General features: G+C 43.1%; 1 protein-coding gene across 5 annotated transcripts in view; it reads right to left on the reverse strand.

The window, feature by feature from the left end:
• Positions 1–15,085, reverse strand: part of sphkap (SPHK1 interactor, AKAP domain containing) — a 123,349-nt gene that overhangs the window by 16 nt on the left and 108,248 nt on the right. For 4 of the 5 annotated variants that reach the window (XM_086215629.1, XM_086215630.1, XM_086215631.1 and 1 more), the window contains 8 exons: positions 14,582–14,722; positions 12,845–13,109; positions 8,536–11,917; positions 6,543–6,704; positions 5,501–5,584; positions 3,954–4,003; positions 2,832–3,019; positions 1–2,693 (listed from right to left, as the gene is read on the reverse strand). The exon at positions 1–2,693 is cut by the window's left edge. In XM_086215629.1, coding sequence (XP_086071755.1) covers positions 2,541–2,693; positions 2,832–3,019; positions 3,954–4,003; positions 5,501–5,584; positions 6,543–6,704; positions 8,536–11,917; positions 12,845–13,109; positions 14,582–14,722 — 4,425 coding nt within the window. In that variant the 3' untranslated portion in view covers positions 1–2,540. The remainder of the gene's footprint in view (positions 2,694–2,831; positions 3,020–3,953; positions 4,004–5,500; positions 5,585–6,542; positions 6,705–8,535; positions 11,918–12,844; positions 13,110–14,581; positions 14,723–15,085) is intronic. The other variant, XM_086215633.1, reaches the window with a different exon arrangement.

Below are 15,085 nucleotides of genomic sequence, written 5' to 3' on the forward strand. Positions count from 1 at the left end.
TTGAATCCTTAAGTTCTGTTCATGCAGTGAAAAAAGAAAAAGAAATGGATCTGTAAACTGGGATGCAAACAAGGTGGCTGAGACCAAACCACACATTCTCAGGCATATGCTCGGTGATACAAACACACTCTGATTTGAGCTGAAAACACACGACTAGAACCCTTCAGGCTTGGCATTCGTGCACAGTAGCACATTGAGTAGAACCAGCCAACATACATCCACAATGTCACCAAACTGGAAGTGTCTTTAGTTTTGAGCGTAATTCAAAGAGCATTCACCTGGAGAGAGGAGACGTGACGATTCTACCAGAGGATGCAGTCGCGACGTGAACGATAAGCTTTTGGAATTTTGTGGCAGGTTTTCGCAGCTGTCGCCATGAGCTAAGAGCTACATAAACATAGCTGGCCTTTTCTGGAGTTACACACAGGTGATGAAAATATGATGGTGAGCACAAGACACCCATTTGTGAGAACTTGAAATGGGAAATTAAAAAAAAAAAAAAACACTTTTTGGGCAAAGTACCGCTTCATGCGAGGGGAAGGGTTTGCTTGTTTGGCTGTTGACTTCAAATAAACTTTATCAGCTATCAGGTAGACTGGGGTGTAAGCGTTGCCCGTTACGGTCAGGATTTTTCTCTTTCTGTCAAATACAAAGCGTGTACAATAATAAGGATCAACGTGCCATCGTGCGGTCTTCTGTTTTGTTTGTTTCGAGTCATCGGCCATGAAGACTGCTCGTATTTCACGTCACAGAAATTTATTGATGTCAAAAGATAAATACATTCAGTTCTACAGTGACACTTTACAGCTGAACCGTGTGCTTCGTTTCCCAATGCTGATGTAACACGAGAGTACCATTTAGTAGAGAAATAAACACACCAAAATTCACATACAAATTCAACATAACAAATCTTACTCTGTCTTCCTGACGTACAGTAGTAAAAGCTAAAGAGAGCGGTCCACTACTCCAAGGTGCAGCAGGTCCAAATCTACAGTATATACAGTACAACAATCCAATATATAATCAGCTCTCAGATAACATGGACAAGATCACATACTTACAAATATATTTCAAGGTCACAACAGAGGTGGTATGTTGGCCAATGAACACAACAAATATGCTTACAGTAAGCAAATGTGCACTTCTAAATGGCTATCAGGAGAAAGACTCTTTAGTTCGGGGCTTTCAGTTGAAGAGCCTCTTTTACAAAGTGGTTTTGATAGAAAAGGTTGGAGCAGGTTGAGCAGCAGCAAAGTGATTTTTAACCTGATTTTCCTAGTGTTACTCTGCTTCTTTTGGAAAAAAAAATAAAGACAAAATTTGGTTGTGAGAATCTGTAAATATACACATATATATATATACTGAATATTTATATAATCTGGAGCAGTTAAAACCTGCCGACTATAATCTCTTGAAGGCTAGTTCATTCCTGGTGGGAATGTCCTACCTGTGGACCAACAGACTGGTGAGACGAATGTTTTTGTTCGGGGGCAACTGGGGCTTGTACCACGAAGCGGGATGAGCAGGTTAGCGAGGTAACAGGTTCAAGGCAGGATTACATCAAGTTCACTTTTCAGCAGGAGGCATTGCCATGGTTACGGGCTGTAGACACAGGTTAAGCTCAAGGAATCACGATCAGGCAGTTCACTTGGAATATGACCACAAACGCGCGCCCCCCCATGCTATGAATTGGAACACTTGTTGTACGTCTCAAATAAACCCAGTGCAGAGACTGATTAAAGCACCAGTCAACCTGGTTTGAATTATAATTTTTCTCCTCATCTTTGGTAATTATTGCTTCGGCATATAAGAACCAACAGATACTTTGTCAGAATATTTCACAAACAAATAAACAAAGTTCTTATTTCTATTTTATCAATTTAATTGAATTCCATTTGATTTTTATCAAGTTTTTTGTTTTAATTTGATCTCTTGTGTTAATGCAGCCTTGGTCTCGCTGGTTTTTTTTTTATGTTCATATTCAACAGAGTGCAACTTCTATGCCTGTAAGATTTATATGATATGTCCTAAATAATAAATACTATGTTTAAAAAAAAATCCATTTATTCTCAGTTTGTACATAATATCACAACTCCTCCAAGCAAGATCAAAGTCAGATCATCTTAAGTGATATTGATGCATTCTGAATTTTTTTTTCAGCTTTCCTTCTTGCTTTCTCGACGCTACTGTTTTTTTTGTCTTGAGTGAAATATTCAGCTCTGGTTTCCTGCTTATCTTTGGTTGCTGTCACTCGGGTTTTGTGGAGCCAGCTAACATAAAGATATCCTGGATATCCTGGTACAGACCCCAGTCATGACTGCAGACGGAGGAAAAAAACACAACTTCCATGGACACAGTGAGGGCAGCAGGATGAATTAGTCAAGTATGTTGATCGCGCTGTGCTCTCAGCTTGCAGTAGCAGACACTTGGTGATGAGACAGGATACAAAGAGTTAGGAACATGTTGGAGGTGCGAGAGTGTGCGTGTGCGTGTGTGTGTGTGTGTTTGTTTGTTTCCAAGAATGAGGAAACTAATCCACCTTACAGGTTCTCTAGCAACCAATCAAACAGGCTGGATAAAGACCTGCCCTCCTCTTCCTCTTTCTCATGTAGTTTACAGAACTGAACCACAGCGCTGAACAAGTCCGCAATCCGCCATGACTTCTGAGACATCAGGTGGACCACTCTCTGGAACTGAGACAACACACAGACAATCACACAGTCAATACCGAGCACGGCCATTCACTTCACGCTGCGAGTTCCACCCCGGATGTAGTTAATTTACTCAGAAAAACAAGTCCCTCAATTTCAGTTCCAAACCCTCGTGCCCACCTTTGCCACCCTTTTCTCTTTGGATTTCCTGAAGTAGAGGGCAGGGAGGCCCAGCTCGGACGCAGCGATCCACTGCAGAGCCACTCTCAGCTCTGAGTCCGCACACTCAGTTTCCAGGTCACAGTTTACCACCAGCAGCTCCCTGAGGTTACTCCCGCTGCCGCCCGCCGTCCTCACTGAACTGCTCTCTGACAGATCACGGGAAAAAAGAGGTTCCACTTTAGCCGAGGATTCCTGCTTTTACCTCGTAGGGGAGAACGGAGTGAGTTGAGCCAGTCAAGAGTAGTCATGTGACCATGACTGAACAGAAGTAAAATTCACGTTACTCAATTCATGTCAGACTGAAGCACAGGGACAGAGCGGTAAGCAAGTGCAAGTTTATCCTAACACACTTAAAAGTTGCACAACTGGTGGCACAACTTGCCCCACGACAACCCAACTCTCAAAATACCGAAACTTTTACTTTTTTACATGCACATCTAAACAGTTACTACGGTATGAAGATGAGTAGTAGTCAATATAATGTATTGATTGTTCATTTTATACCAGGAGGTCAATGATTTTTCATGAATATCAAAGTCAAGCATATTTCTAAACTGGTTTTCTTTTGAAATTTTCAAGACTTTAAACAAACTTAACTTGAAGGCGTCCCGCATGTTCACTGACTGTAGTGACTTCATCATAAAAGCACTGAAGCACAAAGGGTCTACCCTCATTTTCACGACTTCTGTAATTATTTGCACATTAAATTTTAATGTGCATTTAATCCTACAGTCTGTTCAGCTTCATAAAATGGAAATATCTTCATAAAATAGAAATATCCCGGCACCAATTTTGCTTTTAGACAATCTTTGTTCAAAGATAAGTCATAAAACGAAGACTCACTTTGTACCGGACCATTAAAGGATCTATGGGCCTTTTTTAAAAATTTTGATGACCATCCTCTATATAGTGAGCACCACCACATTTATTAAAGTACATAGATTGGAGCGATTAATCACGCAGCACTTACTGTACCCCAGATCAACCTGAGAGCGCTCAGTAAGTCTTCAAAGCTGAACGGGTGAATTATTAAGAAGATGATAGCAGTGAGATGGAATGAGGATTCATTACAGTACGTACGGACGATATTCTCCTCCGTCGCTGCTTGGTTGCCCTTCTCTCTCTCCTCACTGAAAATAAAGAAATACCAGCTGAAAGTTAATTACAGCATCACCCCAAAAAACAAAAAATAAAACACTGCCTTGATCATATCAACAGGTAAGTTAAGGCCTTTTTTCCTCAATATTTCAGAAAAGAAACAACCATAATTCTACTTTCTAATCCTCTTACTGGAATCAAGTTTGGTTTGATATGTTTGCGACATATTTTAGTGCTAATGTTGATAAAGAAATGCTATCCTCTGTGTGTGTGTGTGCGCGCATGTATATATATAAATATATGTATATATACACATACATGTGTTTATATTTACATACATACACATATGCATATAAACATATACACATGCATGCATACGTATATAAATACATATGCACATGCATACATATATGCATACACATATACACAGAGATACATACACACTTAGATATATATACACAAACATAAACACATACATTCATATATATACACATTCATACATACACATACATACATACATACACGCATATGATACATACATGCATACACACATACATACATATGATACATACACAGATACATACATGCATATACACATACATGCATACACACATACATACATACACATATATACATAAATACTCATACACATATATACATAAATACTCATACACATATATACATAAATACAGATACACATATATACATAAATACAGATACACATGCAAATATATACATAAATACCCTATACACATACACATATAAACATAAATACACAGATACACATGCATAGATACACATACACATAAATACACAGATACACATGCATAGATACACATATACACATACACATATACACACAGATACACATGCATAGATACATACATACACGTGTATCAAACCCATTAATGGAGCTGGGGCATGTTTGGTTCTACACGTTGTTTTACTGAACTCAAACTGTACTCTAACTGAGCCTGATGGGAAGTTGTTTTGGATGCTGTCTTTAGTTCCTGTTATATTTCCACTACGGCTCATAGATGTTTTTGGTTTCTGTTTGATTGCTCAGGTTACTCTGCTTTAAATGGGCACATCTAGTGTCTGAAGTTCACTCGCATGCCGTAATTCCGACAAGAACCAAAGTGTAATAATGAAACGTGACATGAAAGCAAATAAGTGCATCTTCCAAAATGTCAAACTACTCCTTGAGTATGATTAGGTATTACAGGATACACATTGTTAATTGGAAAGAGATCGTTGGAGAGGCTTTTCTGTCTGTTACACAGAATAGTATTACCTGTAATAGAGTGACAACAGAATATATAACTAGTGAGATCCTGGATGAGTGTTAGTTCAGCAGTCTGGCACTTAGCCTGATCACTGTGTTTGAGGTGAGAACATCAGAAAAAGCAATACCTCGCCTGCAGACTTAATCATATTGAAATGTCACTGTGGACGTCAGAATGTCAGTGGGACCCTCTGCTTTGACCGGTTGGGGGGAAAGAGAGCACCTGATAGAGTAGAGGAGTTACCTGATAACTGTGCTCTGAGTGGGCACCTCAGAAAAAGCATCCAGGTCTGCAAGGCCTAGACTGGATGCACTGCTCGTCCCATTCCTGTTAACCGATAATAATAAAAACATTTAGAAAAAAAAAAAAAGCGGGAAATGTCATCATTCACATGTTTCACGATAGCTGACTTGTGAAGAAGAGCAGTAACCATTTGCAGCGATGCAGGTCATGTTGTTCATTGGCTGGTGATTATCATACATATAGCAGCTGCAGCAGAATCGAACACTCAAGGTGAGAGAGCTGGAGATATCTGTCTGGCAGCAAGCCTGTCTGACAATGAGGATGGAGAGATTTGGAGGTAGGCCAGGTGGGTATGGTGGACGGGCAGGGCTGGCAGCATTGCCCCCTTGTGTCACAACATGGTTTGGGGATGGAGTGGAGTTAAAGTAAAGAGGTAGATGGAGAGGTTGCAAGGAGCAGTGAGGGCTATGGTGGTGCAGACAGCTACTCTTACAGTTAATTAAGCAAAAAGCAGGACTGGCACATGGAGCCTTCCATCCTCACCCTCTAAGCTACTTATCTTTGCACCTTTACAAATAAATGCATCTGAACATGCAGTTTACCAGTCTTCACTTTGGTATTAGCAACCTTATGGTAGGATTTAACTCATTGCTTAAAGAAAAGTGAAACTATTTCAGTAAGCAAGCACAGACCAGTGGCTCAAAGGTATTTGGTAAAAGCTCAGCATTTCATGATGTGCACAATGCAGCAAATGTTCTGACCTACAGGTTCTCACAGCACTGCAGCGCAGTACAAGCACTGCAGGTAGATGTGCATGGGGGTGCAAACAGGGCCTTGCCCTCTATGCAAGCTATGGAGAGGGCATTTTGGAGAGAGCACTCCATACACTGCCTCAGCAGGCGTGAATCTTGCAGCAGCAGCAGGGAATAAATTGGCATTGGCACAGGAGAGCACAAGTGTCAGCAGCAATGGGCCAATGAGAGTGGGGTGAGGGTGGGAGCGGCAGCAGTTGGAGCAGTATCAAGGAGCAATAGTTACTGACCCCTCACTCAGCTGGATAAAACTACTGGTCTCCTCATGGGGGTCATCCTCGGGTGTTATATGGGACCAGCTCCCCATGCTCTCTTCACTGCTAGCACTCATAGAACGCTTGTCCCGCTTCACTACTGCAGCCGCCACCACAGCGGGCCTGTCTCTCTCACTGCTGGGAGAGCAAACCGCAAGATAGACTAGATGGACTAGCTGTGCACAATGTTTGCTGCAATTCCAAATGTTTCTGTGGTCACTCTTCTTGTACACATGAATTGTTTAAAATAAAGAAGACAATATTGAAAAATATTCTGCTCTGTTTTTTTTTAATCTTACACATCTAGAACTTTACGCAAATGAGAAGCCTTCACAATTAACTATGCACTAAACAAATCCATCAGATCTTTATTGCATTAGTGAACCACATCCTCCAGAGAACTGGTGGATTTTCAGTGCTTTTCAGGGAACTAATTAAATTAAATCATAATCAGATGATTGAAGGCTGCCATCCTTGACAATTCCAGAGGGATATCAGCTTTTATTGATACAGCCAGTGATTGAGTTCCACTCCTACACAAGAGACAAGCAGATGCACTCCACTTGTTCCTGGATTACATGTACTGAAAATGAAAAGCAGTGCGTCTCTGTTACTTTCCTGTCGCCTTTCAGCTGGTTTCCTCTCATTCAGTATGAAGCATGTCTTGAGGATCTACATTTCTTTAAAATAATCAGCAAACAAAAAAGAAAACGTGAAGAGCTCAAATGATTCCTCACATATGTATTTTGTATTCTCGCTCTTCCTTAATATATGTATTTTTCATCTGATTCCAGACTGAGATGCAGCTCCAGTCCTCATTATTCTCAGAAAATCCCTTAAAATGACTCTTGGGAGAGTTTATGCTCGATTGCTTCCCCCCAGAGGCCACTTAGACACTGAGTTTTTTTTTGTCTTAGAGTGAATCTTGCTGTTTTTAGTTTTTGTCTTTCTAAAATATCACCCCAAGAAGGAGCATATAACCTTATTACACATAAAATGCAAACACCATTCTTCAGCTTAACTGATATCAAACAACTTAAATGAACACACCAATTTTATTTTCCATTTGTCATTCGTTACCCCTCTTTACTCTCTAGAGAGTGGAGACCCAAAGACACCACCTTACCACTAGTTGGCTTAGCACAATAAATGGTAGTGGGTGGCAAGTGTTAGCATAACCCTCCAAAATGGTCTTTGCCTGTATTAATAAAACTAAACTACACTATTGAAAAAATGAGACATTAGAGTCAGTGTTTAGCTGGGACTACTTTCTTGACTCGGTGCAGTGATTTGACGTGGCGCCTAAAACTTTGGCCGACGCAATGATCTGTCTGTTGACAACTGCAGCAGCCATTGTTGCTACTAGCTACCTGGCAGTCAGCTGGTCTCTGCTCCCTAATACACATACAGGGGAGAGAAGGATATCTATCTTATTGTCTGATTCTGGAGAAGATTGAAAATACGGCCCCAAAAGTTGGCATGTTTCTTTGAAGTAAAAATTAATCTAATGTCTCATGCACAACACCATGTGCATGTTAAAGTAATCCTAAACTTGTATTGTCTTGCGGTTTTGGTGTGTTAGTCAAGCGTGAATGCAGCTTGCAATAATTACGGTGATTTACACACACACACACACACACACACACACACACACACACACACACACACACACACACACACACACACACACAGTGAGCCACATCTTAGCATAAGGTTTGTCAAACCTTACACACTGTTTAGATAGATTAGTTCTCCAGTGAATGGACTCTCAGTGTCCCTGCCATCCATTCTTCAAACACTAAAAATAACCTGATATTATGTGTTTGGTATTCTCATAACTTTTAAAATAACCATGGGAATCTTGTTTTGCCTTCAGACACTTTTAGTCAGATCATCTCTGATTCAGCTGCTGAGCTGTAACAACTTCTCTGTCCGTCTGTCAAACAAAAAGTTTTGAACCAGTGCTTACCTGCTGCCGCTGGCTGTGGTTCTCTCTGTGTACTTGGAAGCTGATGTTTCTGGTGGCGTTTCCTGATGTGCTTCTTTCTTTTCACGGTTAGGAGTTGCCTCCTCATCTTTCTGATCACCTTCAATGTGGATCAGTGGCACATCTCTGGGGCTCCTTATGCAAGATGTAATGCTGTCACTCGCCCCTAAACCCAATCCAGGTTGTTCCTGGCTGGATCTACTACGAGTACAATTTAGATGAGATTGTTTGAACCCCCTCCTTCTCTCACCAACAGGCATGTAGGGCTGTGGGTGTGGTCCAGGTCCACCCCCAGCAACATCCTGCTGGCCCCCGAGTGAAGACTTGCCAATATCTACAATATCAGCTGCTAGACGATTGGCAAACTGCTGTACATGGGGCTGGGAGTCTCCTGCAGCCTCCAGCTCAATACTGTCCTCTGGATCAGCAATGATTTTGTTCTTTCTCATCAGAGACTCAATAGAACTTGACCAGGTCTCGTGAATCAGCATGTCCGTGATCTGGTCAGTCTTACCTCTTTGATAGAGGCACGAGTCTGACTTACACAGTCCTGTGGCTGACACTGAGTTGCTTGGGTAGATATTCAGTGTGTCTCCGTGCACATTGCGGGCGAATCCATCAAATGAGTTTGCTTTAATGGGTGAATTGACAGTCAGTCGTGAGTCTGAGGAGCGGCGGTCTGGAACAGAGGACTGTCGTATACAAAAGGGTGTTCTTGGCGAGGGGGGGAATAAGCTGTTGCTCCATTCTTTAGTCTTGGCAATTCCATACTCTTTGTTCTCCTTGTCCATGTCACGAAGCATAAACCTGTAGAACTCCTCTGTGATGCTCTCTGTGCTGGACTGTTTGGACAGGCAGGATGTAGTCCTGACATTGAGGTGACCATTTTTCTTGGATGCAGCCTGTTGCACAGCTGCAGATAGAATGCTGCTAGCATTTTTCCCTGCATAATAATCCAAGAGAAGGTCAAATCCCCTGCCCTCAGTCTCCATCTGGTTCACCATGAACCGTGAAAACTCATCCGTGATGCTCTCACAACTTGACTGCTTAGAAATTGAGCTACCGCGGCTCAAGTTCTGACCCAATCGACTGCCAGGGCCTAGTGTGTTTGGTGTGCCTGAAGGGTCTGTATCTTCTTCTGGAATACTTTCATAACTAGAGGCCTTCCCTCGGCTCCACCTCTCACACTGCAACCTACTCCGTGGTTGGCCTGCTTTCGAAGTGTCTACCACATTAAGCTCAGGGCAGTTCATGATCCTGGCAGTGACTTCAGAGGCAAAGAGAGCAAATGGGTCCTGCGGTTCATCAGGGTTTACTGACTCATCCACCACTCGGTTCACCAACCGCTCCATCAGCTCTGGCTGCTCCTCTGTTTTCCTCTTGATTTCACTGAGGCGCGGTGCCCGATGTTTCTTTGAGGATGCATTGTTGCTCTGACCCTCTTTCCTCCTGAGTACTGTGCGGCACGCAGGGAGCAAGAAGGTCTCTGGGCCCTCTGTAGATGTTCCCTTCAGGGCACAGAACCAGGGTTGTTTCCCAGTGGAGTTCTCTAGACATATGGCTGCTAGTTCTGTAGCCATAGACACCACTGTAGCCGCCAAGTCATCAGCATAGCAGGTGATAGGTGTCCTGGACTCTGAGTCCATTCTCCAAGACAGCAGAGAACTGCAGGAGTTTAGGGAGGACTGAGGGGTGAGGGAGGCCTGTCTGCTGTCAGTTCCTGTGACCAGTCGCCCCCTCCTCTCTGTGCTGTGAACTGGGATTTCACTCAAGGGTTCTCTGGTGGCACTGCTGCCCTGCTGCATTTGCTGGTGTTCAGACCCGTCTTTTGCAATAAAGGAGGTGGACTTTGACTGACCCTGTTTGCATGATGACTGCTGCTGTTGCTCCTTGTTGTGTGCTGTGGGGGGGGATACATTGACATCACTTTCCTCAAGTGCATATTCCGCCTTTAGCCCAGGAACCATGTTAGACTTATCTGTGCTGTGACGCATTCCACTCTGGTTCTCACTATTCATAGAGTGGCTGTAGCCAACTAAACTCTGTAATTGACTTAATGGATCACTGCTCTCCTTGGTGACAGCATGCTCCTTGGCACAAGTATCACGCTCTTGTGACTTGTATGAGTCTTGGTCACATCTCGTGATGTGACTGATTTTCTTCTGTGCCAGGCAAAGGATATCGAACAACAGATTGTTTACACTGTCCTGCAGAAAAACCTGGAGGCTCGGTGCATCTTTTCCATTTCCCTCCAGTTCTTTTTTCTTTTTTGCTTTCTCTAATGCATGCTTAAATAAACTGTCAGCCACCTCATCGATTAAGTCATCCACCTCTCTTTCATCCATGTAGGATTTTTTTGGACAAGTGATACCATCTACTATCTTGTTATGTGTGGCCTCCAGCAGGTGGGCTATACTCCTGTAGCCTTGGGGCTGAGTTAGCACCTCAGCCGCTTCTCTGTGAAGGACCTCAGCTATGTTGGCACGAAACGCTTCAACACTGGTACCTTCTGCAACACTGCAGTGAAGTGTGAAGGCTGCAGAGGCCTTTGCTGCAGACATGAGACCATGTGATGCTTTGTAGACTTCAGGGGAATCTGCTTCAGTAATACCACCCTCCCCTGGCTTCTCCGTTAGCTCCACAGCAGCTACAGCACCAGCAACCTGAGCCATGCCACACATGGCTGAGGAGAAGGAGTAGTCACCTCCCTCCTCTGGTTCCTGAAGCTCCTCCTCTGTATCTTCTTCTGAGGCTGAATCCATGGTGAGCTGTTCCGTCAGCTGAGGGGAAGTTATGGTGCCAATGACACTGGCAGCGCAAGCCAAAGCCACCTCTACAGGTTTGGATGGATGTCTAGCATTGTGGTGGGGAACATGAGCCTGTGACTCATTCTCCTGCATCTCAGTGCCTGTGATAGTGATATCCTGGTCTGGCAAAATTGACACCTGAGGCTCTGGCCAATCTGCAGCCCCGTCAGAACTGTCTGGGCTTTGAACTATGACAATTTTGGGGAGTTCAAAAGAGCAAGTGCGCTGTTGAGAAGCCTGTTTGGTCTGCGAGAGACCAATGGCATTAGAAGGACCTCTGGAGAGGGACACACTGACAGCAGCTTCAGAGACAAAAGAGGTTTCATCTTGAGAAAGGCGTATGAAGGCATCTTGCAGTACCGACTCAGCCAGATTGGTGGCATAGTGACCAGCTGATTCCTTTGCGTGGGGGCTGGCTTGCTGACGTATTCCCCTTTTCCTCTCCATGTCCTCCCTGCTCTGATGATGACACAACTGCCCCCTCTGACATGCAAGACTGGCACAGTGTTTCTGTGAAACCTCGACCAATCTCTCAGCCAGGTCACTGCTCTCCGGGTCTGTGGAGAAACAGGCACAACAAAAGAAAGAGGAGAGTGAAAAATATCAACATAGATTAAGAAGCAGCCCGGTTTGTAAAATGTCACATCCAAAGCAGAATATAATCCTGTTTTACTCTACACTCCTGTTTAACAGAATTACCCACCCAGTGCACATAAATTAATTCTACTTTATGGGATATTCTCGGCCATTTTTCAGTTACACAGTGAGAATAGTATTGATTTTTCTTTTCTTTTTTTTTTGACTTTGTCTTTTTGCATTTTATAACCAAAAACTCTAAAATTTTCTTATGGGCAATAATCTATAAAGTTCACATTAATGCACTTTTCTTGAATATTTCTCTTGTATGCTACTTCATACTTAAACCCCAAAACTCAACCGAGGCAAATATTGTAGTATTTACTCCACTACATTTGTTTTTCAGCTATTATTACATGTTACTTTGCAGATCAAGTTATGATCTATTAAACCTTTAAAGACCATAGGAGTTATAATGCACTGATATTATTGGTCAGTCAGTAACAACATTGTGTGGAACTCCACCTTCACCAATTGCATATCATCCTGATTGTGTATGAATGCATGACTTATCTAATTGTTTAAATCATGATATATATCACTGGCTGGCACAATTTCCCACAGTTTGGTTGTTGTTTTTTTGTTTGGTTGTTTTTTTTACTTTTGATACTGTAAGAGTGAATTTGTACTTTAATTTGTACTTTCACATGCCTAAACATATATGTACAATTTGAGTTATAATCACATTAAAATGGATTCATATAAATGTGTCTCCACTCTATTAATGTGGACATGTTTCAAGTATGTGTGTGTGGGTTTTTTTAATCCTATAAATATTACAGCAAAATCAGGCTAAAAGTTCTGCCAAAACTAAAGTTACTTTCCTCAGTGAGAGAAACAAGTCTCACCATTTCTGAGACTCTCATCCTCGCTGTCGTCTCCCAGGTGCTCTGAGGCAGTCAAGAAATCTTCTTCTATGGATGAGACGGAGCGATTGGTGTCGTCGTCAACACGTTGCCTGGTGGCTCGTCCCTGCTGAAGCTGCCGTTCCTTCCCCCATTGCAAACCAATAAGGAACTTGTTGATCTCAAAAATGATGCTGCTGGGTTGAGTGTAGCGTCGCTGTCCTAAACACTGGAACAGGCACACGCCTGTACTTCTCTGCTGCTGGCCCTGGAAGAAACATGTACCAATTCCTGTTAGAGATGAGTACATACACGTCGCTATTATACAGAGTAGTACTTTCATGAAAACACACTGGTCTGCAAACACACGCCAAGCATGGACAAATAAAGAACTGACATACACAGTCTCAAATCATGAAATTATATTTCAAACATCTTAAACAGTCTAACTGTGTTTCTGTAGGTCTTCTTTTAGTCATTTCACTACACTTTATACTCAAGCATGAACTCACTGGACAACCTCACACAACGCTAACTGTCCATGTAGTCTCCTCAGGCAGACTATTGATTCCAAGAGTGTGTTAATCATATTGCAGTATATTTAGTCTCTTCCCACCACGTGTGACAATGGGTGAGGGCTGGAATGCAAATCAGCTGGTAAATTCAGAGTCTCGCCACTTCCGCACCGTGGCACATCCATACAGCACATTCACTTCTGTTGACACCACACCAGCCTGTCGAACTCACACCCCATCTCACCCTCACTTATGAACGAGGCCCAAAAATGAAGCAACCTCCTGTGCGCACAGCCTGGGGGAGGCACAACACTGTTTTCCCGACAGGGAACCAAGGCTACTTAGAGGTGCTGTCTCTCATCCCGAGTACATTCGTACTTAGCTCCAAACTGCACCAGGGCCCACTGGAGGCCACAGTCTGATGAGGCCAACAAAACCATATCATAGAATTGATCCTGAGGTCCTCTCCCCTAGCTGTGTCTTAAAATCCCGTCCATGAATTTCACTCCCAAGACTGAATGACTCTTCTGCAGACAGCCTTTGGAACATGTTGGTGTGCTTTCTCAAGGTCCACAAAACAAATGTAGATAAGGTGTCGATAGTTCTATGACCCCTCTGCAAGCGCTGAGAGATTGAAGGGCTGTTCCAATGTTCCATGGTCACGGACGGGTAGCGTATCAGTGTTCATGTGGGCAACGGTGGAGAAACTTGACAGGGGGGGTTGGTTGCCTGATCTGAACCTGAATTCTTTGCTGACATTGATTTACCACAATGACCATAATGTTCCAGCCCAGGTAGTTCACACGTGTGGTTGGTAAACTTTAGGTCAAAGCTCTTAAGTGCAGTGGTATTATGTGCTTGCATACGTCTCAGATACTCAGGTCAGGGAAGTAGGAGAGCTCCACCTAGAGGTGAGGTGGATCAGCTGGTGGGGAGTTGTGCGTCCTGGGCCATGTTCAGAGCAGTGGCTCTTTGGTGCTGTCATCAGAAGCTTATCATTGCCTGGTTATCTAGATGACGATTGTGCCAACATGTGTGTTGCATGTACATGCTGCACTGACTGGATGATTGTCTGGCATTTATCTCTATGATAGTGAGTAAAAATAGATTTGCCCACCTAAAGGTTCACATCTTATGAAAGAAAACTGCGGAGCACCTTGGTGACTCACACAGCAAGGCAGTCCATTCTCAGGCTTTAAATTCTTTCAATGACTTCAAGACTCACCTGAGAGGGGGTGTGTGGATGTGTTTGGCATGTATCTGAGGCTTCCAGGCCACCAAGCAAGAGGATCTCATTTTCTTTTGGTTGGTGGACGCTCAGTAATTCAACCAGCTTTGGCAGGTCTGGAGACATCAACGCCAGTTTCTGTGGGAGACACGCCAGGCACAGACACAACAGCACATGATAACAGAAAACCTTCCTTCAAGTGACTTGAAAACGGAACATCATGTGCCCTCAGTACGACCAATTCAAGAACACACATAATTATGAAATCCATCCTGTGAGAAGTCTTGAACCATGTGAAATGATTACCGATGCCCACTGCTTGCACCTCCACCACCAGCATCCAGAAAAGACTGAAACATCTGGATCTTATCTAAACAAATCAACACTCTAATTCTGGGTAATGGCCTTGAATCCATGGCAACTGAATCAGTGTTTAAATAGGAAATACAATGAATAAGGAGATGAGGAGTCAGTGGGAGAGAAGAAAAGAGAAAAGATGAC

The sequence above is a fragment of the Aulostomus chinensis genome, chromosome 10 (assembly GCF_037954235.1).
Source record: "Aulostomus chinensis isolate RoL2024-O1b breed Wild chromosome 10, RoL_Achi_v1.0, whole genome shotgun sequence".
NCBI lineage: Eukaryota > Metazoa > Chordata > Actinopteri > Syngnathiformes > Aulostomidae > Aulostomus > Aulostomus chinensis.